The sequence below is a fragment of the Natator depressus genome, chromosome 6 (genome assembly GCF_965152275.1).
Source record: "Natator depressus isolate rNatDep1 chromosome 6, rNatDep2.hap1, whole genome shotgun sequence".
Taxonomy (NCBI): Eukaryota; Metazoa; Chordata; order Testudines; family Cheloniidae; genus Natator; species Natator depressus.
This window is the reverse complement of record NC_134239.1, coordinates 30,246,983-30,273,324: the sequence shown is the minus strand read 5'-3', so window position 1 is coordinate 30,273,324 and position 26,342 is coordinate 30,246,983. Positions and strand designations below refer to the sequence as shown.

General features: G+C 43.6%; 1 protein-coding gene across 2 annotated transcripts in view; it reads left to right on the top strand.

Moving 5' to 3' along the window:
* The window catches only part of NUCB2 (nucleobindin 2), a 43,739-nt gene that overhangs the window by 5,041 nt on the left and 12,356 nt on the right, over positions 1-26,342 (top strand). For both annotated transcript variants that reach the window (XM_074954926.1, XM_074954927.1), the window contains exons 2-7: positions 8,064-8,231; positions 9,625-9,732; positions 11,637-11,763; positions 19,420-19,523; positions 23,229-23,414; positions 24,167-24,257. In XM_074954926.1, coding sequence (XP_074811027.1) covers positions 8,076-8,231; positions 9,625-9,732; positions 11,637-11,763; positions 19,420-19,523; positions 23,229-23,414; positions 24,167-24,257 — 772 coding nt within the window. In that variant the 5' untranslated portion in view covers positions 8,064-8,075. The remainder of the gene's footprint in view (positions 1-8,063; positions 8,232-9,624; positions 9,733-11,636; positions 11,764-19,419; positions 19,524-23,228; positions 23,415-24,166; positions 24,258-26,342) is intronic.

Here is a 26,342-nt window from a genome sequence, read left to right as displayed (position 1 = left end):
TTGAAAAATTGGCTTTGAGCATTAATACTGTCAATCTCCTTGGAGAAGTATTTATATATTTCCTTAACAATCAGTGACTAAAGACTGAAATGTATGATTTTCTGTCTACACTGTTCATGAATTTGACAGGCTTGTACATGTTCTTTTTAAACCATAGGCAATTATATGATTTCTGCTTAAGTGAAGAATGAGGATCAAAACTAACTGCTTTTTACTCTGTGTAACATATTTGGGGCACGTTTTCACAAGCAACGTTAAAACGCTGTAGCGCTTTAATGTGGCTGTGTAGTCACGGCACCAACGCTGAGAGAGAGTGCTGTAAGGCCCCCCCACAGTGCTGGTGCACTGTCTACACTGCCACTTTACAGCGCTGAAACTTGCAGAACTCAGGGGGGTGTTTTTTCACACCCCTGAGAAAGAAAATTGCAGCACTGTAAAGTGGCAGTGTAGACAAGGCCTTAGTTTCCAACAGGTATATGCAAATCCACTGGATGAAATGAGACTTGACCAAAAGTTGGTGATTATGTCTTATGTCCCCTTCTGGTAACAGGCCTAGATACAAAGATGATATAAGTCTGAACAGTGAACAGCAAAAATGAAAATAGGCTGGAAAAAAATGAAAATAGACAAGCTCAGATTTGTGTACTAAACAAGAATGTGCTGTAGGATATCACTGAGTGTAATAGGGGTATAATTCCTTAAAGGTAATTAAAGATTTATTTCTAAGCTTGTCCCCTACAACTTGGTGAGTGGAGGATATTCAAACTCATTTCTGATTGTCACACAATTTTCTTTTTCCATTGATCTCTCTCAGCTGGTGGAGATCTGTATATTGGGGACAAAAGGTCCACAACATCTAGGTTATGTTAGTGTAATTATATCCATTTTGTTCATTTTATTGCCTACATATTTAACTTTTTTTTTTAAAAGATGCACTGTATACTATCTACAGCATGACATTTTCTCAAGACATTAACATTTTCTCGAGGTCCTTTCTAGTCCTATGATTCTATGAAGTGTAGCTCTCTCGTTTTGCTTAATACCTTTACTCAGTGTCAAAGGTTTCCATCAGCCTGTTTTACCTCTTTTGTTAAGTGTGACACAGTAGAGTTGTTTCAGTGACTCACAGTAGAGACTGTCCAACTCTAAAGACTGACTCATAATTTAGTCACCTATTCTTGCATGCACAATTTGATAAATGTAATCTCATGCCAAGATGCGTCTGAATCTGGTGACTGTTTTGATCAAGTTAAGAATATTTGCTATTTTAGTAATTACATTTGACTAATATTTTAAATGTTCAACAGTTGGTGTAAGCAGTTGGATTCCTTCAAACTACTGGAAACCTGTGACCCAGAAACTGCTTGCTGCCAATAGCAGAGGGCCCCAGGTTTGCATAGAGTTTTACAGGGATCCCCTGTGTCGGATATATGAGTAAGGGTGGCATTTGAGGTCTCTTCTGAGAACCAGTAGCCCACTGGTCATCATAATCATTGTAAAATGAATGAATGGATAATATTTTAGGAGTTGTGTCTGTACTGAAAATTATGTTCTTAAGGGAGGTAACCTGGAGATGACATGTCTCAGGTTCCTTTCAAGCATGAGGTAACAGGTAACTTCTCTCTATCTGGTCATGTATGTATTGGGCATTGTATGTCACACTGAATGCCTGTTTGCCTACTGAGCCAAATGCTACTCAAGAGACTGTGAAACTGTAGAGAGAAAATTTACAGGAGAAATAAACAGAAGGAGGGAGATCCTGTTTATGAGTAAAGACAGTAGATTGCTGAGGAATATCTGGGGGTAGAGAGGTACATCCTGGATCCTTCACTGAGAAAGCAAGCTAACAGTGTGTTTGTCTTGTGAAAGGAGGGTCACAGCCAAGCCTGGTTGTAAAATGCTGGAAGGACTTTGGGTGAATATTGCTCTATAAGACAGGAAAGTATCTAGTTACGGGAATCTGGGTTCTAGAATGCTTGTTATGATTTTTATTTTCTGTGTGAGCATGTTTCCAATACTTCTACTTGCTATCTTTTGCATCTCTATACCTTGCTAAACAAAACTTTCACTCATTTTCACTGTAACTGTCCGTGTGTTCTGTGTTAAGCAAAGAAGTTATCTTAGGTGTAACTGTAACCTGGGGGCACTGCTCTTTGGAAGCAGCGAATCTGTGAATACTGTGAGAGTCCAGTGGAACGGGGACTAGACCCTCACAGAGAGATGCTTGGAGGGCTTAAAGTTGGAGTGTGCCTATCGCTAACCTGTAGAAGAGAGAGTGAGCAGGGCCTTTACAGGCCTAGAGGTGAGTGCTTGTGTTGCCTTTGGTTGGTGGAGTCAGGGCACTGACCCCTGGCAGGCACAAACAAGGCTTACTATTGCTAAGTTCAGGTGGTAGCGAGGTGACTCAGCACCTGGGTGCCCCCAGGAAGCATTACAAAACTGTTAAAACTCAAGTTCTGCAAAGTCAGTAGCAACAGATATGTAAAATTTCTTGTCCATCCATTTCAGCTTTTCCGTAATTTTAACTCTTCCCCATACCTGCAGGTTTTTCTGCTTTGGCTAAACTATCATACATACTATCCATTGTTGTATGCAGTGTAGCTGTAGCCGTGTTGGTCCCAGGATATTAGAGACAAGGTGGATGAGGTAATATCTTTTATTGGACCAACTTCTCTCTCTCCAACAGAAGTTGGTCCAATAAAAGATATTATCTCACCCACCTTGTCTCTCTAATATCATACTATTGTTGGAATGCTGCAGTGCAGGCTATCTCTCTAAAAGGCAAAAAGATCTGATCCAGTAATCTGCACCTTCTTTTGATAGCCTGGTTTTCAAAGCACTGCATCATGTCAGGTAGATGGGACAGATAAAGGGAGGATCAGGTCACGTTCCAATATCTTTTTTGATAATACTTAATCAGAGGGTTGAATTTTCAAGAACATCTAATTTGCTTAAGAAATCAAGTCCCATTGAAAGTTAATGAGACTTGTGCTCCTAAGTTATTTAGTTTCCTTTGAACATCCCACTAAGACTAAATATCATAGTCTAAAAAGAACTATGAAATATTTAAGGTTCTTAGAAGCTGAAAATACTCCTTAATTTGGGGGAATATATTTTTATGAATGCTTTTTATATGCACAACTTGTACCAACAATATCTGCATCCACAAAATGAACTGCAGATATAAATTTAATTATTGATGTGACTAACTACCTGATTTGCACTCACAATCAGGTGCAAATACTCAGAACTGCAACTAAAATTCAGTTGTAGGTTGAAAACTTCATGTGCAAATCTTGTGGGCAGAATTTGCACCTGCAAAAGAGGCTGCGCTTTTGAAAATATGAACCCAAATGTTTACTCTTACATCCTCTCTCCTACACCATGATATCTTAACAGCAAGCAATTCTAAGATACACCAATAGCCAACATTATTGCTCTCCAAAGTATTAGCAAATATTGCCAGTAGAACAAGCAAATAGGACTCCTATTTCCAGATGTCATTATAAGTTGGAACAGTTCTTTGAAACCTCATTTATTTGTTTTGGTTTGAGTGCAATGCAAACCGGGATAGTAATAGTACCAAACTCATCCATAAAATACATGTAATAAGCTTCATGTGTATATTTATCTATCATTTTACATCTTCAAAGCACTGTACACACCTTTGGGATAGCAGGGCCAGATGAACGCAGGGGCTTTAGGGGCTGCAGCCCGGGGCCCTGGCACAGCAGGGCTCAGGCAGACTGCCTGCATGCCGTGGCCCCACACAGTTCCCGGAAGCGGCCGGCTGCTGGCACGTCTCTGCGTCCCCTGGCAGGGGGTGGCAGGAGGCGGCTCTGTGCACCGCCCCCATTCCCAGCACCGTCCCTGGAGCTACCATTGGCCAGGAACTGGCCAATGGGAGCTGCAGGGGCAGCACTTGCGGGGGCGAGCAGTGCACAGAGACACACTGTCCCCCTCACCCCAGGGGCGCGCAGAGATGTGTCAGCAGCCGGCTGCTTCTGGGAGTGGCGTGGGGCCATGGCATGCAGGCAGGCAGCTTGCCTGAGCCCTGCCACACTGCCGGCCACCTTGCACCCCTTCTTGCACCTCAACCCCTTGCCCCAGCCTCAAGCCCCCTCCTGCACCCAAACTCCCTCTCAGAAAAACTAATATAACAGCTGTTCTAAGGTAAGAAGTAGGTTATTTTGAATTAACTTAATCATATTCTACATGTTTTAAAACTGAAATGTAACCACAGAACAGCTTTATGTTAATTTAAAGACAAGTTTAGTATAGCGTTAATAACCTCGATGCCATTATTGTGATCAGTTTGTTTTAAATTGGGAAAAAGACTTGGGCCCCACAAAATCTAATAGCCCCAGGCCTACAGGAGAGTTAATCTGGCCCTGTGGGATAGATATTAAAATATTCCCATTCCACAAACTATGGGCCAGGTTCTGATCTCAGGTAACCATGGAAAGGTAGAGTAATTCCACTAGTTACAGCAGTGTAAATTCAGTGTAGCTGAGAGTAGAATGTGGCCCTGAAAAGTTAAGACTAAAATTTACAATTGTCTTTTGATTTTTTTCATTGCCCAATTTGGGACACTCAGGGCTTAATTTTCAAAGCTGTCAAGCATCTACACCTCTGGTCATTATCTTATGTTCATGTCTATTCCTAGGATTTCCAGCTTCCTTTTTCCCTTTCATTTGCCCAGTTCACCAGGCTGCCCTCAAAGCAGCACACTTGAGGAAAATTTTCAGGGACGTGGTTTCCACAATTTGACTGTGGATCTCTCGGTTAGTAGAGGTGGTTGGCCAGCACTGTGACCCTGCTCCTCTGATTTTCAGTCAATTCCTGAGAATTCTGCTCTTCTCCAGGATTGTCTTTAAAAATACTGAGGTGACAACTCAGTTTAATAAGTGTCTGTCCTAACTTAAGTTTAGTTGCCTTTTTCCTCTAGGCGTGAGGGTGGAGGGAGGAAAGCTTTCTGATGGCTGTGCATCAACCAACTTTAGAATTAACCCTTTTTCTCACCACCCTCCAAACCTCCACATCTACACTGTTAATACACCTCCTATAGCAAACTTATTACAACACAATTCTCCTCTCACCTAAAATAAGCCTGGTGAACAATCTGTAGCATAGACTGGGCCATCTAAGGTTGCAGCAGTTAGATTATATGGTCATTGGAAGCAGGTTTGTAATTAGGTTCCCTGAGGTTGTGTTTATCATGAAACATTTAGGGGCCTGCCCACATTATGAGTAAAATAGTGTTTCTGTAACCAATTTGTGACTATCTGAACTGGTTGCCACAAATATGGTTGAGCTATTTCCACTAACAATAGCTTTTATTTACAACGCAATAATTTGTTAACTGAGCTTGTGCATTCAACTACTATGCTGCCTAACCATGTTTGTATCTGGAGGTACGTATCCTATAGCGCCTCAGCAGGGACTAGGGATAGAACTGGAGGACATGCAAAAAGGGTAGCATTAGCAGCACATAGGGCAATGAACTCTGGGAGGAAGTAGTATCAGGTAATGAGGCACAATAACGGAGTCTTGCTCACACAGGACAACAGTATTACACAGTGGTTACAGGGAGACTGCCACTGGCCAGCTTAGGGGGTTGCTGGCACAAGTGACGCATGATTAGTTGTCACTGTTGCTAATCAAATATTAGTCACATTGTATGTAAACACAAGGACTGCCACTAACAAGTTACAACTACAGTTAAAAGCTGTACTGTAGCTAGGGACATAGGGTTGCTTTCCTGCTACTTCTTTTCCTTTACCCAGTTGGCCTATTCTGCCCTGGTGGTTAGTGCACATGAGTATTGGGAGAGGAGCTGACTGCAAGTGTATCAGTCTTGGTTGTTTGTGTTTCCGATATCCTGCTTGCTAAGTGCCTCCTCATTAATTTTTCCCTTAAAACTGTTAATGGACTTTGTGCAGCTGTGTACTACTTATTCGCACGTCACTCACAAAAATCCCCCAATGTCAAAAGCCAAGGATGGTTGTTTGTTTTTTTTTTTTTTTTTTTTTTTTGAAAAGTCGTGACTCAGAAGTATGGACAAATACTCATCCTTGCCTACTCTACCATCAAATTTAAGAGGGTGCAAACCATTAACTGTCTTGATAGTTGTTAATAAGATCCTCAAAATGAATCTGTATTGTATTGAAATTGTAAAGCTAAACAAAGTGTTTTTAAAAAAAATCCGATAATCTTAATTACTGCACATTTTTGTACAATCAAGACACTTCAGACTTCTAAAAATACTTAGAACAGTGAACAGCCTCACCCATCAACTGTATAGAGCCATTGCAGGCCACAGAGAAGTCACCAACACTATGCTGAGGCTAGAAATTAATTTACTGATTCCAGCAAATCAGTTCAGATTTTTTTTAATAGGAATGGTCCAGCGAAAGTTAATCTGATCTACTTTGTCCACAGCTGCTGACACTGAAAAGAACACATTCAGTGCATGATTGGTGGCAGCAACAGCAGCTCTTGCCAATAGGGTGACCAGATGTCCCAATTTTATAGGGACAGTCCTGATTTTTGGGTCTTTTTCTTATATTGGCTCCTATTACCCCCCACCCCCATCCCAATTTTTCACATTTGCTGTCTGGTCACCCTACTTGCCAGATACCAAGGACTAATGTACTCTACTCCAACCAGGCATTTTTTCTGATTGCTTTTAAATAAGAAAAAAATAATCTCAGTGAATCCTTGGGATCCTTTTAGTCTGTGACATGCTCAACAAAAGATGTATACAATATTAGCTTTCTCACTTTATTTCCTCCTTAACAAAAGACTTACGATTGTCTGTATTAACATCTGTCTATATCTATTGTTCTGCATATGTTAGAATGCTATTCTTTGTTTCTGTTATCACAGATAAAACAGGAAAAGTATATTAAGCTGGGGCGGGGGGAAAATAAACAGTAGCAATTTTATCTCCATTTAGCTTCTCAGCAAAGGACCGGCTAAGATCAGACAAAAAAGGTGCCATACTTCCCTACTGGAGACTTCACTATACATCCAAGAAAACTGGCACTGCGTGCTCTATTCATCTCAAAGATTTGCTGTCATTGAATCTAAATACTCTGTGATAGAATTATCTGCATGGCTAGTTTAAGAACTTGTATAAAAATTGCCCTTGTAGTGAGTACAATTCTTTTGGTTGGTTCATGGTACATTTGTTATTACATCTCTTTCTTTGACATATCTACACATGGACGGTACCCTATTGAAAACTTTTAGCTGTTTTCTGAGAATTATCTACATCACTGACCTAGCAAAGGAACGTGCAAATATTACATCATATGTTCCTGATCCATCCCCTGAAATGAGTAGAAGTGCTAAAACTACTTCTGTAGACAGTAAAGCTATTGTGGACATTAACAATATAACAGCCCAAATGTTTAAAGGCTTCTCTATCACCAGATGCTGAAACAATTTGATGACTTCTTTTCATCTTCTCCTAAAGATATGGGGTTCAGGGGAGAATCTTGGTTCCAAAATAGGCAAGTCCTATACAATTCCTGAGGCCTGATCCTGTTCCCATTATAATCATTGGGAATCTTGCCATTGATTTCAGCGAAAGTAGTATCTGGACCTTATTTTGTATAGTATCTTTCACACTAACTGACAATTGTACAGGACTTCGAACATCTAAATTAGTGTATAAATCCTAAACTTTATTGCCACTCAAACCATTCTACAGAATTACTGATAATACCACAGCAGATTTAAGAGTCTTCATATAAACGTACAGAGCCAATATAATAATCCTTGTAATGCCTCATCTTTTACCTGTCTGTGGGTAGGGCACTTGCTACATTGCATATGCTAGCAGTGTAATATCACTGTCACTTTGACAGCCTAGTGAGGTCTAATTATGAATCTGTTAAGATTTTAAAATAATCCTTGAGTAGTATTTCTGTTTAAGCCTGTTTGGCTCTAATGTCCCTTGATGGCTTTATAATGTATAATCAGTAGGATTATTGCTGGTGCTAATATGAATGTGTTTATACTGTCTAATAACCTAGTTTATTTCTGTTAAAACACAGCTCTAGTGAGTGATGATGTTTCAGATGAGGTGGAGAACCATCCTACCACAACATTGTGTTCTGCTGGTGACATGTCTCCTAATCAATTTGGAAGCAGTGCCTATAGACATAGACAAGACAAAAGTTCAAGGAGAACCCCATGTAGAAGGAGCAAAAATAGAAACCCCAGTAAGTAAATGAAAGGTATTTAATAAAATACTTTGTACTAAAAGGCAGTATTTTTTTCTCTCAATAACAAGCTCATTGATTTTTTTCATCTTGAGATTTGTCCATGACTAGTCCTCCTAGGTGCTGTAATAAATAATTAACTTTGTTGGTGCTGTACTCCAAGGGGAAGGTAGTAGTACCTTTCCAGGTCATATTCAGTGTTCAATACCTGCTCCTTGTCTCTTGCTCCCTGATGTGGTAGGACTGGGGAGGTAACAGAGGCAATACACAAAGCTCCTGATGGGAGCAAATGCCTATTGTACACCTCCTCTCAACTGAGTGAGTGGCGTTAATAGGTTAAAAGGAAGGTTCATCCAGTCATCGTTGGCAGGAAGAATGCTGGTCCCAACTTGGGCCTCAACAGAGAATGGAAAAGGGTTAAATTGAGGAAATACAGAAGGATTTTTGCAAACAATTTTCCTAGTAACAAAATGCAGTGAGTTTGTGAATGCAGTGGGTAACCATGTCAAATAATGACAGCTGAGATAATGTGTTTGCCAAAGTGGAAAATGGAGTTGCCATGAAACAAAGTGCATGTAAAAGCTTTTAGTTATTAAACAATAATATTGCTGTTTTGCAAGTGAAGTCCTGCTACTAAACATGAAATCTTGGAGAGGGGTAGTTTTATTACCCCCCCCCCCCCAGTTCAATTCTAGCTGGCTAGGCTCCTCTGGATTGTTCCCTTTGCCCCAAACTCACAGGGGAAAACACAATGGACATTAATATAGCCTGATGCCATACGGACTTTTGCTGGTTTGATGTGAAACTTCACTATGGTCCTGTACTTCCTGTAAATTCCCCCAAGATTTGCATAATTCTTGGAGGTGTATATCGGGTTATGGGGACCAAACTTGTGGCTGCTGCTTCTATCAGGATGGGATTGAAGTGGCACATTATGCTCCCTAAAAAAAGAATTCCTAGTAAACTCAGCAAGTGGAAACTCAAGGAGATAATCTCCTGTAGGGGAAAATGGTGGGTTTATGCCATTCTGAATTATTGTGGTCTATTGGTCTACCAAGTAAATTAAAGTTTTTGTTTTGTATTTTAAACTGTATCTACATGATAGGCCCCAAATGTGCATGATGTACGTTCTTAAATAGCTCTCTGCCTTTACTCCTTTGTCAACTTCTAGAACAAAAAGGAAACAGAGGAAACTAGCTTGTGTGTGATAATTGTGCAAACCAACCAAAGCAAAGAAGTTCATATCTTATTGCTGATATACTGAGTCAGTGCATTATGCTCAATACTACTGATATTTGGGATTGTGAGTGATTTAGATGAAATCTTTGCATTTATATGAAAATGAAACATTTGGGGACATTTTTTTTCTAATCTCAAACTTCTTTTCCTAAAGGATACTGGGCTTTATTATGATGAATATCTCAAGCAAGTGATAGATGTCCTAGAAACAGATAAACATTTCAGAGAGAAACTTCAGACTGCTGATATAGAGGAAATAAAGGTATGTGCAAAGATCAATAGAATTTAATCAAGATGAGTTTAGACAGCTACAAATAAATGATAATTTGAGGTGTTAGCATATTCATATTTTTCCATTCCTCTTACTTTTTATTTAGTATTGCTTTTACATTACTTTACACAATTTAAATTAGACTCTTTGAAGGGATCTTTATCTCTGCAGCTACAGGACAGATGCTGTTTTTTAAAGAAACTGTACCAAATCAGTCTCCCAAGAGGTTTTAATTTGCTACCTAACTACTAATAAAACAACTAGATGCAGATATCTTGCTTTTGGGAAACATTTATTAGCATTCTCCTGCAAAATGGAAAGCAAGGCCTCCTTGAAATTCAGAACGAACAGCATATCGTTCATTAACGTCAAAATGGCTCTTAGCACAGCTCTCACTTTATTGCCTGCCAAGTGATTCAGAGCACTGCTGAGCCAAAGGCAGAGAGGCTTCTCTGCCCTCCCAGATGGAAGCAATGTGCCACATGTGAATTTAATGACATGGAAAAGGGTGGGGGAAGTAGAGAAACACAAAACAGCCTGATCCTGAAGCCACTGAGAGTGGAGGACAACACACCGTCTTCAAGTTTTGTGCTTAAGGTGGTAGAGTTTGGGAAGAATAAAAAAGACTGAGCTGTGGTTTTCTTCTCTTCCCAGTTCCCCGACTTCACGTACCACTCCAAGCACCGTCATGGTGTTCTCTTCTCTCCCGCTGTTGCTACCCTAGGTTATGTTCATTCCTTCTCTGCCCTTCTCCAATCCCCAGGTCCAGCTGGCTGCTCCACATTCTCTTATGGTGAGAAGAGAGCACTAAGCTTTGCATTACCTTTGGTGTAAAACTCTGCTGCAGCTAGAGCAGAGGTAGGCAAAAGGCCCGTGAACTCCAGCCGGGGCACCGGGTTGGGGGCCGCACCACGCAGCTCCCGGAAGCCATGGCATGGCCCCCGCTCTGAGGGTCGGGGGCCGCTCCACGCGTAGGTGCGGGAGAAGGGACATGCCACTGCTTCCAGGAGCCGCTTGAGGTAAGCGCTGCTCAGAACCTGAACCCCTGAACTTCTCCCCACACCCCAACCCCCAGCCCTGATCCCCCCTCCTGCTCTCCAAACCCCTCAATCCCACCCCGGAGCACCCTCCTGCACCCCAAACCTCTCATCCCTAGCCCCACCCGAGAACCCACATCCCCAGCCGGAACCTGCACCCCTTCCCGCACCCTCCTGAACTCCAAACTCCTCATCCCCAGCCCCACCCCAGAGCCCGCAGCCCCAACCAGAGTCCTCACCTCCTCCCACACTCCAACCCCAATTTTGTGAGCATTCATGGCTCACCATACAATTTCTATTCCTCGATGTGGCCCTCAGGCCAAAAAGTTTGCCCACCGCTGTGCTAGAGTCTGACAGCTTTTGGCTCCACTCCATTCCTGGCACAGTCCCCGGGGGCTGGTAACAGTCTTCTGGTGCTGCTGAGGGTGATTCTTACAGCACCCTCAGGTGGCTGCTACTGTGCCGATTCCTCCTTCAGCAAGAGGGTGGTGCCCACGTGACCATGTTGGTCTGTAGTTCTCTGATTTACAGAAAGGTCACTTCTGAAGAGATCTTTAAATACAGATACGCAGCTGTGCTCTAGGGTCCTGGTTTAATTATGGTATTTGGCGCATCAATTTTTTTAAATAAAAAGGCAGCTTAGAGAAGTCTTAGTGAGTGCCCTAACCTGATTTCTATTTTCATAAATTTACAAAGTTAATATTCTCCTCAAACAATGTTTGAGATACTTATGATGTTTATAAGGTCTTCAGAATTGGCAATGACTACCATGAGTAGAGAGTCTTACAGCCCACGTGTGGTGGGCATCTGAAAACTACAACACGATTGTCTTTATAGATCGCTTATTTATTTTAACAGAGTGGAAAGCTAAGCAAAGAGCTAGACTTAGTAAGCCATCATGTGAGAACAAGGCTGGATGAACTGAAAAGACAAGAAGTGGCGAGGTTAAGGATGCTAATTAAAGCTAAAATGGATTCCTTTCAAGGTAAGAATATGAAGCAGAATTCAGACAGAATTAACAGATTGGTCTTTATCAGATAGGTGCCTGGAATCCACCAATTTTGTTCTCCTCACTGGCTCCTATCAGCAATAATGATTAAACTAAGTTGGAATGGTAAAAGGGTCCCCATTTCATACTCCTGAAATGGAAAATATGAGGAAGACCATGTCCTTACAGGAAATCAGGGAGAAGAAGGGGAGCAATCTGTGTCTTACAAGTCAGAAAAACTGATGCTGACAATGGGACTTTTAGATGCTTATATAACTATTTCTCAGACAACTGTTTCCCCCAATGTCTCACTTTCCACATCCCTCACTGTGTTCTAGCAATATGGCTGGGTTGAATTTAACCAATTAAACTGTTTAGGGATTTTCCCAAAGCACAAAACAACATGGGCTAGTCACTTAGGTGCCTAAGCTCAACATTTAAGCACCACTGAGATCCTTCGAAAGCTGCTCAGCTTCCAACTCACCCTATAGGCACCTAAATTCCCATGGAGCCAACGTTTCCACCAGTGGGCATGAACTAAACTTCTGCTGCTGCTTGGCTCCCTATCGCATGCCTAAGCCCTGCTAGGATTCTCAAACTAGGGTGTTCCACTGCCTCTCTCTCCTGCTGGGCCTGATCCAATAAGGCGGGCTCAGAGTGTGCCTAACCTGCACAAAAGACAGCGTGGGTGACCAGATCAGGAATTTGTGTGTGGAATTAGGGCACTCACAGGGGCTGTGGAAGACCTGTTTTCAACTCCCAACTATGCCTAATTTGGAGTAGGGACTTGAATTTGGGTCTTCCCTCCTCCTGCAAGGATATTTGGTATTCTGGATTAGGGCTCTCTATCTTTCCCATTGGAGCTCTTCCACTCTGTATGAACAATTAAATATTCACTGGGACAGAGAGGAAAAGAGAAAGATATAGACTTTGTAGCCTCGTGGCTTAAACATTTCCTGGGATGCAGGAAACCCATGTTGCACTCCCTACTCCAGTTAACCATTTGGCTGTTGCTTATAACAGCCACCTGCCCTCGAGAGAGAGAGACAGAGAAAGTACTGACCTGACCTGGCTTAGGGGCTTAACTCCGGGAGCAGGTGTGTGGCTGTGAATCCCAAACACAGATAGGCGCCTCTCTCCGGTCCAGAATTAGGTGCCTCACTACCTTTTGAGAGGTGGAGCTGATGTCTTATCCTTCTCCTTGGCATTTCCTACTAGCTAGTTTAGGCAGCTCCCTGCTCAGCATGCTGGCTTATATGAATCACATCTTTAGGAACCTAACTCTCCCCATGCATTGTCCAGGGAGCCTGGGTGTCTGACTTGGGGGTGAGAATTCCATTGGGTGCCAGGGTGCCTAAAAATTAGGCATTGGACTCCTATGTCTTTGTGGATTTAGCGCAACCTAAATTTTTTTAGGTTTTAGAACCGTTTTTTTTTTTTAACTGGTCGAATAGCTCAAAAGTGGCTGTCTTTCTTTCAACCTTCTCCTCACCAGAAATTTAATTTTAGGCTTATAACAAACATGAGAAACTCAGCTTAAAGGATAATTTTTTTTTTTTGTTGCAGTTCTAAGCATCAGAAACAGAGACTTGGAATGAAAGTGTCTTCACATCCATAATTATAGCATTGCTAATGCTACACTGCAATCTACTTAGTAGGCCTTTATATTTAGAAACCAAGTATACAAGTTGCCAGCCTACAGTTACTGTTAGTTTGCTTGGCAGGGGATACTACCCCCTCTCCTTGCCCAACCATGCACGATTTAATTCTAACATGCAAAATATACATTTTAAAAGAAATTACCAGGGAGACTTGATGCAAACCTTTTACTGGAGGTTTCTTTCTGAAAATAATTGTATTCACAAGCATGGAGTTTCTGATGGTGATGCTAGGAATATCTTCCAAAATGTTCCACTTACTTTTTTGTAAAAAGTGGATGTGTAATTTTCTGTTCAGATTTATCAGCGTAGTAGCAGCCTGATCCAATTCCTTATCAAGTCAATGGAAAGACTCCCATTGACTTCAGTGGGCAAAGAATCATAACCTAAACTTGTATTCTTGCCATTCTGCCACCCCACTGTAGCACTGAAACACTGCCAATGAGCTTAGTGTGGGGATAGAGGGTGGATTGAGGGAGTCAGGGCTTGGTAATGCCAGGAGAAAAACCAAGATCTTTGGGGAAGGACTGTATTTTTACTGCTTTTTAGTGTAGTGCTTATTCCCAGTGGTGGATTAGCTAACAGGGCCCATGGCCAGAGGCCATGGCCAATGTGGGGGGGCCCCAGAAAAATATGTGCCCCCGACTCACTCTGCCCACCCAGCACCCCTGCTGGGGAGCCCCTGTGCCCAGACTCCAATCCCCACTGCAGCACCGGCTGGGCGGAGCAGGGTACCTGCCGTGCCCCAACCCCACTCCCCTCACTCCCCCAAGCGCTCCTGCTAGGGAGACTGCAGGCAGAAAGGGTGGGGAGGGGCCTCCACTTGCTCCGGCCTAGGGGACCTACAAAACCCTAATCCGCCCCAGCTATTCCAGTGAGGCCTTGATCCCTGATTGGGACCTCTGGGTGCTACGTCCTACAATTAGTAAATAATAAAATTGGCCTAGGGCTTTAGATCACTTCTCTGTCTTTTGTGCTTTTCTTTTTAAATGAAAGTTACAGTCCAGAGAGCAGAACCCACCACATAGCCTCTCCAGAGGAATAAATGGGTTGCTTCATATATGTACACAAGACCCACAGTTCATCTTGAACTCTAATGCAGGCAGATTTTCCACTGAAGTTGTGATGAAGCTCACAGTGATCTAATTCAGGACAACTAATGTGGATGGCACAGTGGATGGTAACTTTATGTAGCTGAAAATTCCTTTGGAATGCCCCATGAACCCTCGCTGCCTCAGTATTATTGTATTTAGTAGCTTGTACTCACTCAAACTAAAGCCTCATAATATGGATGTAAAAATGTTATATGCACAGTGGTCAGATTTTTCAAATTTGGATGCTACTGACTTCAGTGGGAGCCACAGGCATGCAGCATTTCTTTTATTTAGATCTCTAACTTTAGGTATCCAGGTTTGAAAAATTTGACCAGTGTGCCTAACTTTAACGACCTGATTTTCAGAAGTGCTGAACACACACAAATTCCACTAAAGTCAATAAGAGCTGCAGGTGTTCAGCCAGGCAGCACCATGCCAGGCATCCAGATACCTAAGCTCCCTCCTCCCACAGCCTCCTGCACAAATCATCATAGGCACCTAACACTGAGGGCAAGTCTATACTACCGCGCTCCACTGGTGCAGCTGCACCGCTGTAGCATGTCTGGTGAAGATGCGCTATGCTGACAGGATAGCGCTCTCCCTGTCGGTATAATTAGTCCACCTCCACGAGAGTCAGAAGGTATGTTGGTGGGAGAGCGTCTCCTGCCAACACAGCACCGAGGTGGACAGCTCTTAAGTCGATGTAACTGATGTCACTCAGGCAGGTGTCTTTCACAACCCTGAGCAAAGCAAGTTAGAGTAATGTAAGTGGGAATGGAGACTAGCTCTACGAGAGGAGTTGCAGCAGAGAATCTCAAGCAAAAGGAGGCACTGCCCTGGAGCCCAGGCTGAGATGCCTGTCTCCAAGCGAGGGGTGGGGCTTAGCACACATCCTTTGGCTTGGCATCTCCAATGGGCTAGTTTAGGTGAGGTGCCACCTAGTGACTGGCTTTTGTGAATTCTATTCTGGGGACCTTCTCTCTCTTCGTTCATTGTATAGGGAGTTCTAGTTCTAGTTCTTGAACTCAGGCTTTGTGAATCCCAGTGATTTTTCTAGGAGCATAAATTCCTTTGTGAATCTAGTCCTTAACCCCCAGACTTAAGTGCCTAAATCCCAGTTTTAGGCACCATTACGATCCACAAAACTCCCCGTTAGCTGCCGCCAAATGCTGTAGGTGCCTAAACTCATTCAACGCTTAAGTTTTCTGAGGCACCTAATTTCTGCCTCCGGACATGCACACTGCTGCCTTACTCAGGGCACCCAGGTACCTATCTCCCACCCAAGCCTCATTGCAATACATGAACTAGGGGAAGATAAGCATTCATCCACTTATCTTTCTGCAGGGCTAGATTGGGAAGGTGTGCCCAGAGGTCACCTACCAGATTGGGTTGCAGTTGTGATGCTGGTAACACTGTCCAGGTTAAAACTTCTAGCCCAGTGTCTCACCTGGGATGTGGGAGACAGGTTTGGTTCCCACCTCAGGCACAGTGATTGGAGCAGGGGTACTGCACTCTGGATCTCCCACCTTCCAAATGGGCGTCCTAATCACCAAGCTATAAAGTCATTTTCTCTCTCTCTAGCCCAGCAACTAAGTATTTATGCACGGTGGAACAGCTTCAACAGGAGACTGAATAAGCCCACATCAGAATATCCTAAAGCTCAGTGGTTAGAGCCCTCAGAGGGGTGGAAGACCCCTTTTCAAATCCTCGGTTCACTGCTCCATGAAGGGGCAAAATTGAAGCTGGGTCTCTCACATCCCAGGTGAGGGCTCTAACCACTGGGCTAAAAGTTATACTGTCATTACCTCTTCCTCCTCTTCTGTCAGTTTTATGTGGAGTGGGGCAGGTGCTTCAGCTGCCTGACTCCAGAAGAGGGGGTTGCAGCTGTGGATTGCAGGGAGAACTAGGTTTCTCCCTGTAGCCTCGACTTAGGTGCCTATCTTCAGGAGTGGAGTGGCTTAGTACACCCCCCCCTTCTCTAAGGTATTTTCAACTGGGTAGTTTAGGTGGGGAGCTTCCTAGCTTGCTGGCTTTTTTTGGATCATATTCTTAGATGCCTATCTCTCACCATTCACCGTATAGGGAGCCTAGGTGCTTGACTCAGGCTTTCTGGATTACAGTATTGTCTGTGACTTTATGAGTACCTAAAAGTTAAGCATGGCAACGCTGAGCCTCACAATGCCAAAATCCCTTTGTGGATCTGGGCCTTTGTGCCTGCTAGGGAGTGGTAGAGCATATTGCCCTTTAGCTATTCCCCACTCCTCCTCTGCTATTGATTATGCTGACTTTATGCCACCTGGTGATTCCCTGAGATGCCCTATCAGGGCAGCTTTCTGGCTGCTTTGCACTGCCAGAGAGAAAGTCAAAGAAAATCCATGATTAATAAAAGTCTTATCAGCATGAGTTTGGGATGGGCATGTTACTCCCTACAAGGTCCTGAAATATTGAGCCTTAAAACACTCATGCAGAATAGAATATTTTCAGATTAGTGTGTGTGTGTGTGTGTGTGTGTAAATTAGGGCATATTTCTCTAACCGCATGCCTGAAAAAGAAAGTGTTTGTTTGAAACTGCTCGGACATTTGATTGTTAGCAGTGGTCCTGGAAGAGATGAATTAGCACACAGCTGAAGCAGTCAAAGGCCATTATGGTTTTTTTGCTATATACATTACATATGTAATATGAATATGTGCCACACAGGCACAGTGAAGTCCATATAATCATGTTTACTTATTACATACAAAATGCAAGACCTAATTACATATATACATCTTTGGCAAAGTTCTAGTGGTTTCTGTAATGTGGAAGAAAGTCCGGGCCTCTTAAGGACTCACACTATTTAAATTCCTATACCCTACAGAATCCATGTGCTAAACTTTATGTATCATATGGCCTGCAGTTTATCACAATGCTATCGCCATTACATATATGGTATCTGTATACCTCGAGCAAGTATCCTGTATACCTCAGTTGCCCATCTGTAAAATGTGAATGATAGTACTTCTCTACCTCACAGGATAAATACAATAAAGATTCTGAGGTGCTTATACTACAGTAATAAGGTATTTACATGTCCCCAGAGGTGAAAGTAAGCCGGTACGCCCTCGTATGGTGTACTGGCAAGAGCTGGTACACCATACTGGGGCAGCCTGGCTTCCCCAGGGGGCAGTTTAAAGGGCCTGGGGCTCCCAGCAGTGGCAGTGGCTGCTTCTACTGCCCCGGTCCTATAAATAGCCGCCGGAGCCCCGCCGCCGCTACTCCGGGGGCTATTTAAAGGACCGGGGCGGTAGAAGTAGGGGAGCTGCAGGCCCTTTAATTAGCTGCCGGAGCCCTGGGGTAGCAGGGGCTCCAGCTGCCTCTGCTGCCCCGGTCCTTTAAATAGCCGCTGGAGCCGCGCTGCTTCCCCAGGGCTCCGGCAGCTAATTAAAGGACCGGGGCAGTAGAAGCAGGGAAGCCCTGGACCCTTTAAATAGCCCCCGGAGCCCTGGGCTGCTGCTGCTACCCCGGTGGGGCGGGGGGGGGGGCACTTACCTTACAGGGTGGGCTGGGGCTGGCTCTGGCTCTGATCCCCTCAGCCCTGCCCCTTCTGCCCTAGGCCCTGCCCCTTCTGGGGGGCCAGAGCTGGCCCCAGCATACCGGTAAGTCGCTCGACTTACTTTCACCCCTGCATGTACCCCCGCTGGATCTATTTTGCAGTGTTCTATTTTCAAACAATCAAATAAGAACCTTTTGTCTTGTTTAGCAGTAATGTGGCAAGTTAAAATCTAATACTGCACTTTTTAAAAAAAATGCTTTATAAAACAGTGATTCATCAGAGAAAGTATTTAGGCACAAGTGATCTCACAGTGGAGGAATGGTGGTTGAAATATGCACTGGCCACTGTTTGCTGGTATGTGATGATAAAAAAAAATAGAGCACAGATGTGACAAGACTATCTTTAGCTTACTAAAAGGTAACAAGTTGAAGGAGACTGTCCTACAATCTCCTATACAGATCAAACATTTCCTCTTTTTTTTTGTTCAGCCATCTTGACAAGCTGCCCAATAAAAAAAAAAAATTGATAGACTTCAAGAATCACTGGATATTACTGTCATGCCTAACTTAATAGAATAGATGCTGTTCAGTGTAATATTGGTCTAGAGTGTTATATGAATGTATCGACCAAAGTCACTGTAGCATATGGAAAACTCTGGTAGCTTAGAAGTGTTTGATGCTGTTACTATACTTGCATGTTTTATATTGTTGGAAGCAGCCCCTACAGAAGGGAGGGGGAAATGTTTGGAGCGCCTTATTTGGACACAGGGCCTGACTTCTGACTGCCTTGCACCTTGTTGTCAGTACAAAAAGAATCTAAACTGCTGCCATTCTGATTTGGAATTGTTTCACATCCGCTTTGGCCAGATAAAGGTGATTTTTTGCAAGGTGTAAGGCGAGGAGTCAGCCCTAAGAACCTAGTTCAGCTGGATGATACTGGTCAGCAATTTGGCACTTCAGTTGACCCCATCACAGCTACAGAATCAGCTGCTTTATTTATATGGTCATTTGCATGAATGAGAAGTAGTGCAGTGTCCGTTCTGGATTGTGAAGCTTGAAATACTTGTGAGATCTGCTTTCATTTCTGCATGTTAAAATTACAGTGTAAAAATGTAATACTCCACCTTGGTAGGAGGGGTGCCTATTCAAATTGCTTGAAGCTCACCAGTCTTCCTTAAGCAATGCTAGTCTAGAAATGTTGCTATTCTTTCATCAAATTGCAAATACCTATCCAGTCCCTAAGGAGCCTCAAATATATGTATATCACAGGCTTGTGTTTGAAAGCTTTTAGCTTCCAGAACTCTCTCCTTCAAACTTGTTTGATATGTTTTATGTTTGTTTTAAAAACATTTTTACCTTGTTCTTTCAGACACTGGCGTAGACTATCAAGCTCTCCTTAAACAGTTTGAACACCTCAACCACCAGAATCCTGAGACATTTGAATCTAAAGATTTAGATATGTTGATCAAAGCAGTGAGTGTTAGATATAAAATATTGTAGATGTTCACTTGCTATGATTGATGATTTATTTCTCTGCAGTGAAAGCAAATCCTTTTACTTTATCTATACCAATCTTCTGTAAATACCACATAGATCTTAATCTTAGAGGAACTCAGTTGGCTCCATTGTGTATTGGAAAGCTTCTACGCAATTGATATGTGTTCGCCACAGAACCTGTTAATTTTTCAGGTAGCACCTTACAGCATTCTCATTCTTGTGCCAGTGTGAGGAGCTTTGGGAACAAAACATGACTTGTCAAGGGCATGTAAATTCATTTCAGTTTTGATAGATGTGTATTATGCCGTAGAATATTTTCAAAGTATATTTTTATACCTAAATTACTTTAAGCTTGTCACATAATGACTGTAATATAAGGTAACAATTGCCCCTCTCAAAATGGCCATATAGATTTCTGGACTATACATTTCTGCAATACCACAACACAACTGAACTTCAGATATCCATACTAAACGTTGCTTATGGGCACTTAATCTCTACCAGACCCAATGTACAGTAAGTGAATATCAGTCACAGGCATGGTTCTTGCTCAGCTGACATATCAGTGAGATGCAGTTTGGCTGAGAGTGCAGCATGGCTTTTTTTCAATAGTGGAAAAATTATGCCTCTCATGGAACGAAAGATTTTAACCTCAGGTATGCAGCACGTAGCACTGTACATCTGACATTAGAAGCTGGTTGGGTGTTTCTTGCACAGAGAATTTGGTGAATTAAAATGCTCCCTCCTAATTTACTCTTAAGAAACTTTCCAAGAATCTTACCAGTTAGGAGCATCATTTCAGAAAAATTCTGGTTGGTAGGGAGAGGGAAGTCCTTAACTAGCAGTTCTTTCTGTTCTTAAGCCATTCCACCTTTGTCTGCTTTCATTTACCAGCTGGAATGACACAATTTAAGGGATACCTTAGGGGGTCATCTCCTCTATAATTTGTTTTTTAAAATGTGTAGCATTTTGGAGATGAATTCTAAATAATTGGAAAGGCAGTATCAGGTGAATCTGAACATCCGTTAGGGGACAGCATGAGACTGCTGAACTTCCTTTAATACTATTAAATACATTAACATTAAAAACTGAAAACTAACCAGCTGCAAACTGCTTCCAAGCTTAAGCAAGTCTGCATTAACTAACCCCCATAAGGACTAGCATGTGGTCCTGTTTCAACTCAAGTTAATTGGCAATCAGTTAATTCAGATTAATTCACATGATTGTAAATGCTAATCTGGACAGTCCACAAACATAGAATTGTAGGACTGGAAGGGACCTTGAGAGGTCATCTAGTGCAGTTCCCTGCACTCATGGTAGGACTAAGCATTACCTAGACCATCCCTGACATGTGACTCCATGTTTGTTCACTAAACTCTCTAGTAAACCATAGACATTTGTATCCCAGAACAAACACCGGGAGAGAGAACACTAGCATTTACTATTTTAAATGGATTAAGCTGATTCATAATAAAGCACTCTTATTCCGGAATAAATGTCCACACATGAAGTTAATCAGGAAATAGCTGTTTGGGAATAATTCTCCATATAGATGAGCCTTAACACAGACCTTCCAATATTATCCATTTTCACTCACAGTATTTAAAGTCATCTGTCATTACAGATTAAGGGCTCGATTTTTGTAGAGTTGCCATGAACCCTGAGTAAGGGACACCGGAGAGTCTTATAGACTTTAAGGCCAGAAGGGACCACCATCATCATCTCATCTCACCTCCTGCACATCACAGGCCATAGAACCCAACCCACCCACTCCTGCAATAGGCCCATAACCTCTGGCTGAGTTACTGAAATCCTAAAATCTTGATTTAAAGACTTCAGGCTACAGAGAATCCACCATTTACTATCATTCATACCAGCAAGTGAACTGTCCCCCATGCTATAGAAGAGGGTCCAAGGCCTCCAATGTCTCTGCCAGTCTGACCGGTGGGGAGATTCTTTCCCAACCCCAAATACAGCAGTCAGTTAGACCCTGAGCATGTGGGCAAGACCCACCAGCCAGACACCTGGGAAAGAATTCTCTGTATAGCTCAGAGCCCTCCCCATCTAGTGCCCCATCTCCGGCCGTTGGAGTTATTTGCTAATGGCAGTTGTGGATAGGCCATATACCATCTCCATAAATGTATCAAGCTCAGTCTAGAAACAAGTTACCGTATATACTCATTCATAAGCTGAATTTTTTTTAGTAAAAAAGGGAAGCATCAGAGGAGGGGGTTGGCTTATGAACATGTATAGAGAAGGGGAGAGGTGGGACACAGCCCCTCCCCCCAACAGAGGGAGCAAGGAGAGGCAGCAGAGCCAGATGGGAAGAGGCGGGGCCAGAGTCTATCCGCTTCTGGCCACGCTACCCCCCCCCCCCCCCGAAGCAGCTGCAGTTCCGGGGCTGGCAGGCTGCAGCTGCGCTGCTCGGCCCTGCCCACCAGAGCAGATTGTGGCCGCGCCGCCCAGCCTGCCGGAGCACGCTGCAACCATGCCACCTGGCCCAGCTCGCTGGAACATGCTGCGGCCGTGCCGCCCGGTCTAGCCTGCTGGAGCAGGCTGCAGCCACGCTGCCCAGTCTGCTGGAGCAGCTCCGGCCAGGCCAGAGACATCCTCCCCAGATAAGGTGGGAAGGGATGGGATGGAGGGTGTGGGGGTCCCGCGCTAGGGGTGGGGTCATGTGTGGGGTGGTCACGGGTTACTCCCTGACCCCCAGCTTCTCCCCCCCTCCAAAAAATTTCCCCACCAGTTGCTGTCCCTGCCCATCAGGGTAAGCAGCTGGCTCACCGGGACACTTTGTTTACTTAGGTTTACCTCCATGCCTGCGGACGCTCGAGGTAAACAAACCATCTCGGCCTGCCAGCGGCTTATCCTAATGGCCCGGGAGCCAAAGTTTGCCAACCCCTGAATTATAGGGTCGGCTTATGAATGGGTCATAATTTTCCATTTTCACTTATCCATCTTGGGGGGTCGGCTTATAAACAAACTGACTTATGATCGAGTATATACGATAGATTTTTGGCCCCTCTCTACTCCTCTTGGAAGGCTGTTCCAGCACTACAATCCTCTGATGTTAGAGACTTTTGGCTAATTTCAAGCCTATACTTGCTGAGGGCCAGTTTATATCCATTTGTTCTTGTGCCAACATTAGCCTTTAGCTTAAAATAACTTCTCTCCCTCCCAGGTGTTAAATCCTCTGATGTTTGGTACCTGCTACCTCTTAGCTCCTGGGAGGAGGTGCACTATGCTAGCCTTGTACCTGGTGTATCTTATTTCCCTCATTGTCCCAGTTCAGCTGCACTGGCTGGAACACGTGTGGGGAGAATGGAGTCAAAACTGTGTCCATTCTACAGTCCCTGCCCATCTGTGTAGGATGGAGAGTAATGGCCCTTTGTACAATGTGGGTAGCCTACACAGGAGAGAAGGGTGCCTTATTGCCTTCTCTTACACCAGTGCATGGGCGAGGAATGCAAATCAGTTGATTCCAAGAACATTAAATCCTGTGAAACTGATTGGTTTTGCTGAACAGGTAGAGTAGGGAAGAGACGGATATTACACTACACTCTGTTGAAAGATGATCCCCAATTAGTTTACCTTGTGTTTGGCAAATCAGTGGCAATATGGCTCGTCATTCACACTTTGAAGCAATACAGTCTTTTCAGCGTAAACATTTCTTACTTGTAGGCTACAAGTGACCTGGAAAACTATGACAAGACACGCCACGATGAATTTAAGAAATACGAGATGTTGAAGGAACATGAAAGGAGAGAATATTTAAAAACACTGAATGAAGAGAAGAGACGGGAAGAGGAATCCAAATATGAGGAGATGAAGAAAAAGCATGGAGATCACCCCAAAGTGAATCATCCTGTAAGGATACGGTGTTTACACATTTCTTATCCTGCTAGAGAAAGCTTTGCATACCAAAGAGCAATGGCTTATAACAAAACAGGCCCGGATAACACCTTGTTCATTCACATATGATCAGCATTTAAATGGGGAAGACTAATACTCTGTGGATGGGATTTTCAAAAGTCTCAAACTCTGCTCTCATTGAAATCGGTGAGAGTTTTACCACTGAGTTCAATGGAAAGAAAGAGAAACCCGTGCTGAGCACTTTAGAAAACCCTACCCTAGATGCCTGTTATCTTTGCTGTGTTTGGTATACAGTTATGTGATATACTGGCAAAATGCTTGCTTATAAAGACGCCAGAGATTATTCATGATTATTCTGCCCCACCCATGCTTACACTGCAAATCCCAACATTACAGCTACCTTTCCTCTGGGCAAGAAGAGTAGACAAATTCACTTTAGACACAGTTCCTAAATGAGGAGCTGTGCAAAGCGATTCCAGAGATTCCGTTTCCCCAGAGTCTGAGTATGCTGCTTCATGGCACCCTCAACCCCTCTGCCTTGTGACAGCATAGAGCCTGACTCAGAACCCATTGAAGTCAACGGAAGAAGACTGCCATTGATTTCTGTGGGCTTTGGATCAGGCCTGTAAAACAGGGCCATTATAAAGGTTTTTGAAAAGCCTTTTTGAGAAACTTTAACTCTAGTTTAGTGCAATAAAATTACATGTCATTACTTTGAGTGATTTCTATTTGTAACTAATCTACAGGGAAGCAAAGACCAACTGAAAGAGGTGTGGGAGGAGTCGGATGGGCTGGATCCTAATGACTTCAATCCTAAAACATTTTTCAAGTTACACGGTAAGAGATTAGATTTAGTTTAAAAGGTACAAGTCAAATTATTCTTGCATTATCTATTTGTTTTGGAAGGTGTTATCTTCTGTTGGTCACACAAGCTATTTGGATGAGTCCAGAAGGACAGAAAGGAGTAAATCAGCAGTTTTGTCAAGTTCAAACTGTTCATGCAAGAGCACTTAACACCACATTGGGCATATGCATTATTGTATTGCTACACTCAAGTGGAGCAATGTAAAAACTGAACGTTATATTTTCAAAAAGAGCTCATGTATCTCCAAGAGGAGTGCAATAATTGTATGTGGCAGTAGGTTTAAAAGACATAGCTGGTTCTTCAGTTGCCAGGTAATTTTTTTTAGGGGGAATGTCCTTAGTTGTCATTTTGCTCACAAACTATGCCATCAGGATGAGCCACAGAAGGACTGTATGAATGAACTTGCAGTTTCACCATCTCACTGTAGCTCAGTAAATGGAGTGTCAGCCATTCTACTGCAGGGGTGGGCAAACTTTTTGGCGCGAGGGCCACATCTGGGTATGGATATTGTATTGGGGCCATGAATGCTCATGAAATTGAGGATTGGGGTGCGGGGGGTAAGGTCTCTGGCTGGGGGTGTGGGCTCTGGGGTGGGGCTGGGGATGAGGGGTTGGAGGTGCAGGAGGGTGCTCCCGGCTGGGACCGAGGGGTTCGTAGGGTGGGAGGGGGGATCAGGGCTGGGGCAGGGGGTTGGGGTGCAGAAGGGGGTCAGGGGTGCAGGCTCCAGGTGGCTCTTACCTCCAAGGAGCTCCCGGAAGCAGAGGCATGTCCTGCCTCTGGCTCCTAGGGGGAGACGCAGCCAGGTGGCTCTGCTCCCTGCCCCATCCGCAGGCGCTGCCCCTGCAGCTCCCATTGACCCTGGTTCCCAGCCAATAGGAGCTGTGAGGGTGGCGCTTGTGGCGGGGGCAGTGTGTGGAGCCCCTTGGCTGCCTCTGCGTGTAGGAGCCAGAGGGGGGACATGCTGCTGTTTCTGGGAGCCATGCAGAGCCCTGGCATGTGTGGAGCGGGGCAAGCCCCCAACCCCACTCCCTGGCTGGAGCGCCAGAGCGGCGCAAGCCCCAGACCCCACTCCCCAGCAGGAGCTTGAGGGTTGGATTAAAACGTCTGAAGGGCTGGATGCAGCCCCCAGGCCATACATAGTTTGCCCACCCTTGTTCTACTGCCTCTGGAAAAACACAGAGAATTGGGCTCCTTCAGAGACCTCTAAAAAATAAATAAAGCTGCCTTTACTATTTCTCGTTTCTACAGCCAGAACCTGAAACAATAGCAGAGAGGTGTAAACTTTGCCCATTTATCTTAATAGCATGTTCATGTCCTTAAATCTCATTACTTAACTATTTCACTGCTGAGCTGTATGCAAAGGCACTTAGGCCTCATCTGCACAGTGGGATAATGTGCTCTATGACGGGTGATTTCTAAAGCGCATTAATTGGTCTCTGTAGATCCTGCTGGTGTATGCTAAAGGTTCTCTGTTATGCTTTAATGTTGTAGTGTTTCAAATCTTTCAATGAGTGTACAACATTTTAGTGTGCTTTGGAAATAACACTTTTGTAAAGCACATTACCCCACTGTATAGGCAGGCCCTTACTTGGTGCAGCTGGATGTGCCTGGTATTGTGCTGGAGGTTTGATGAAGGGCTGAACAATAAGTGGAGGAAACTAGGTATGGTTTTGGTTTGGACTCACCCAAAGGGAAAAAATGCATAAGCTGAAACTAATGCCAGCTACAATTGAAGCAAATAATTTTTGAACTGTCTGTTTGACCTTGTTTAATCTTGGTTTATGAGTATATTAAAGTCCTATGCAATTTAGCCACTCTACTTCACATTCAAAAAAATTAGATTTTATTACTTTTCTCCTAGGAATCTAAGTAGAGCCGAATAGCTTCTTCTTTTGTGTCAGTTTCACCAGAACAGAAATAGCCAGCTCTTGCCATTGAAAATTAACATATAAGTTCTCTGATGCAGCTAACTTATAATAGTATATAAACACTTATTTGAATTAGACTAGACAGTCTCTCATTAAAGTATCACATAATATTCAGATTTAAGAGTGGAT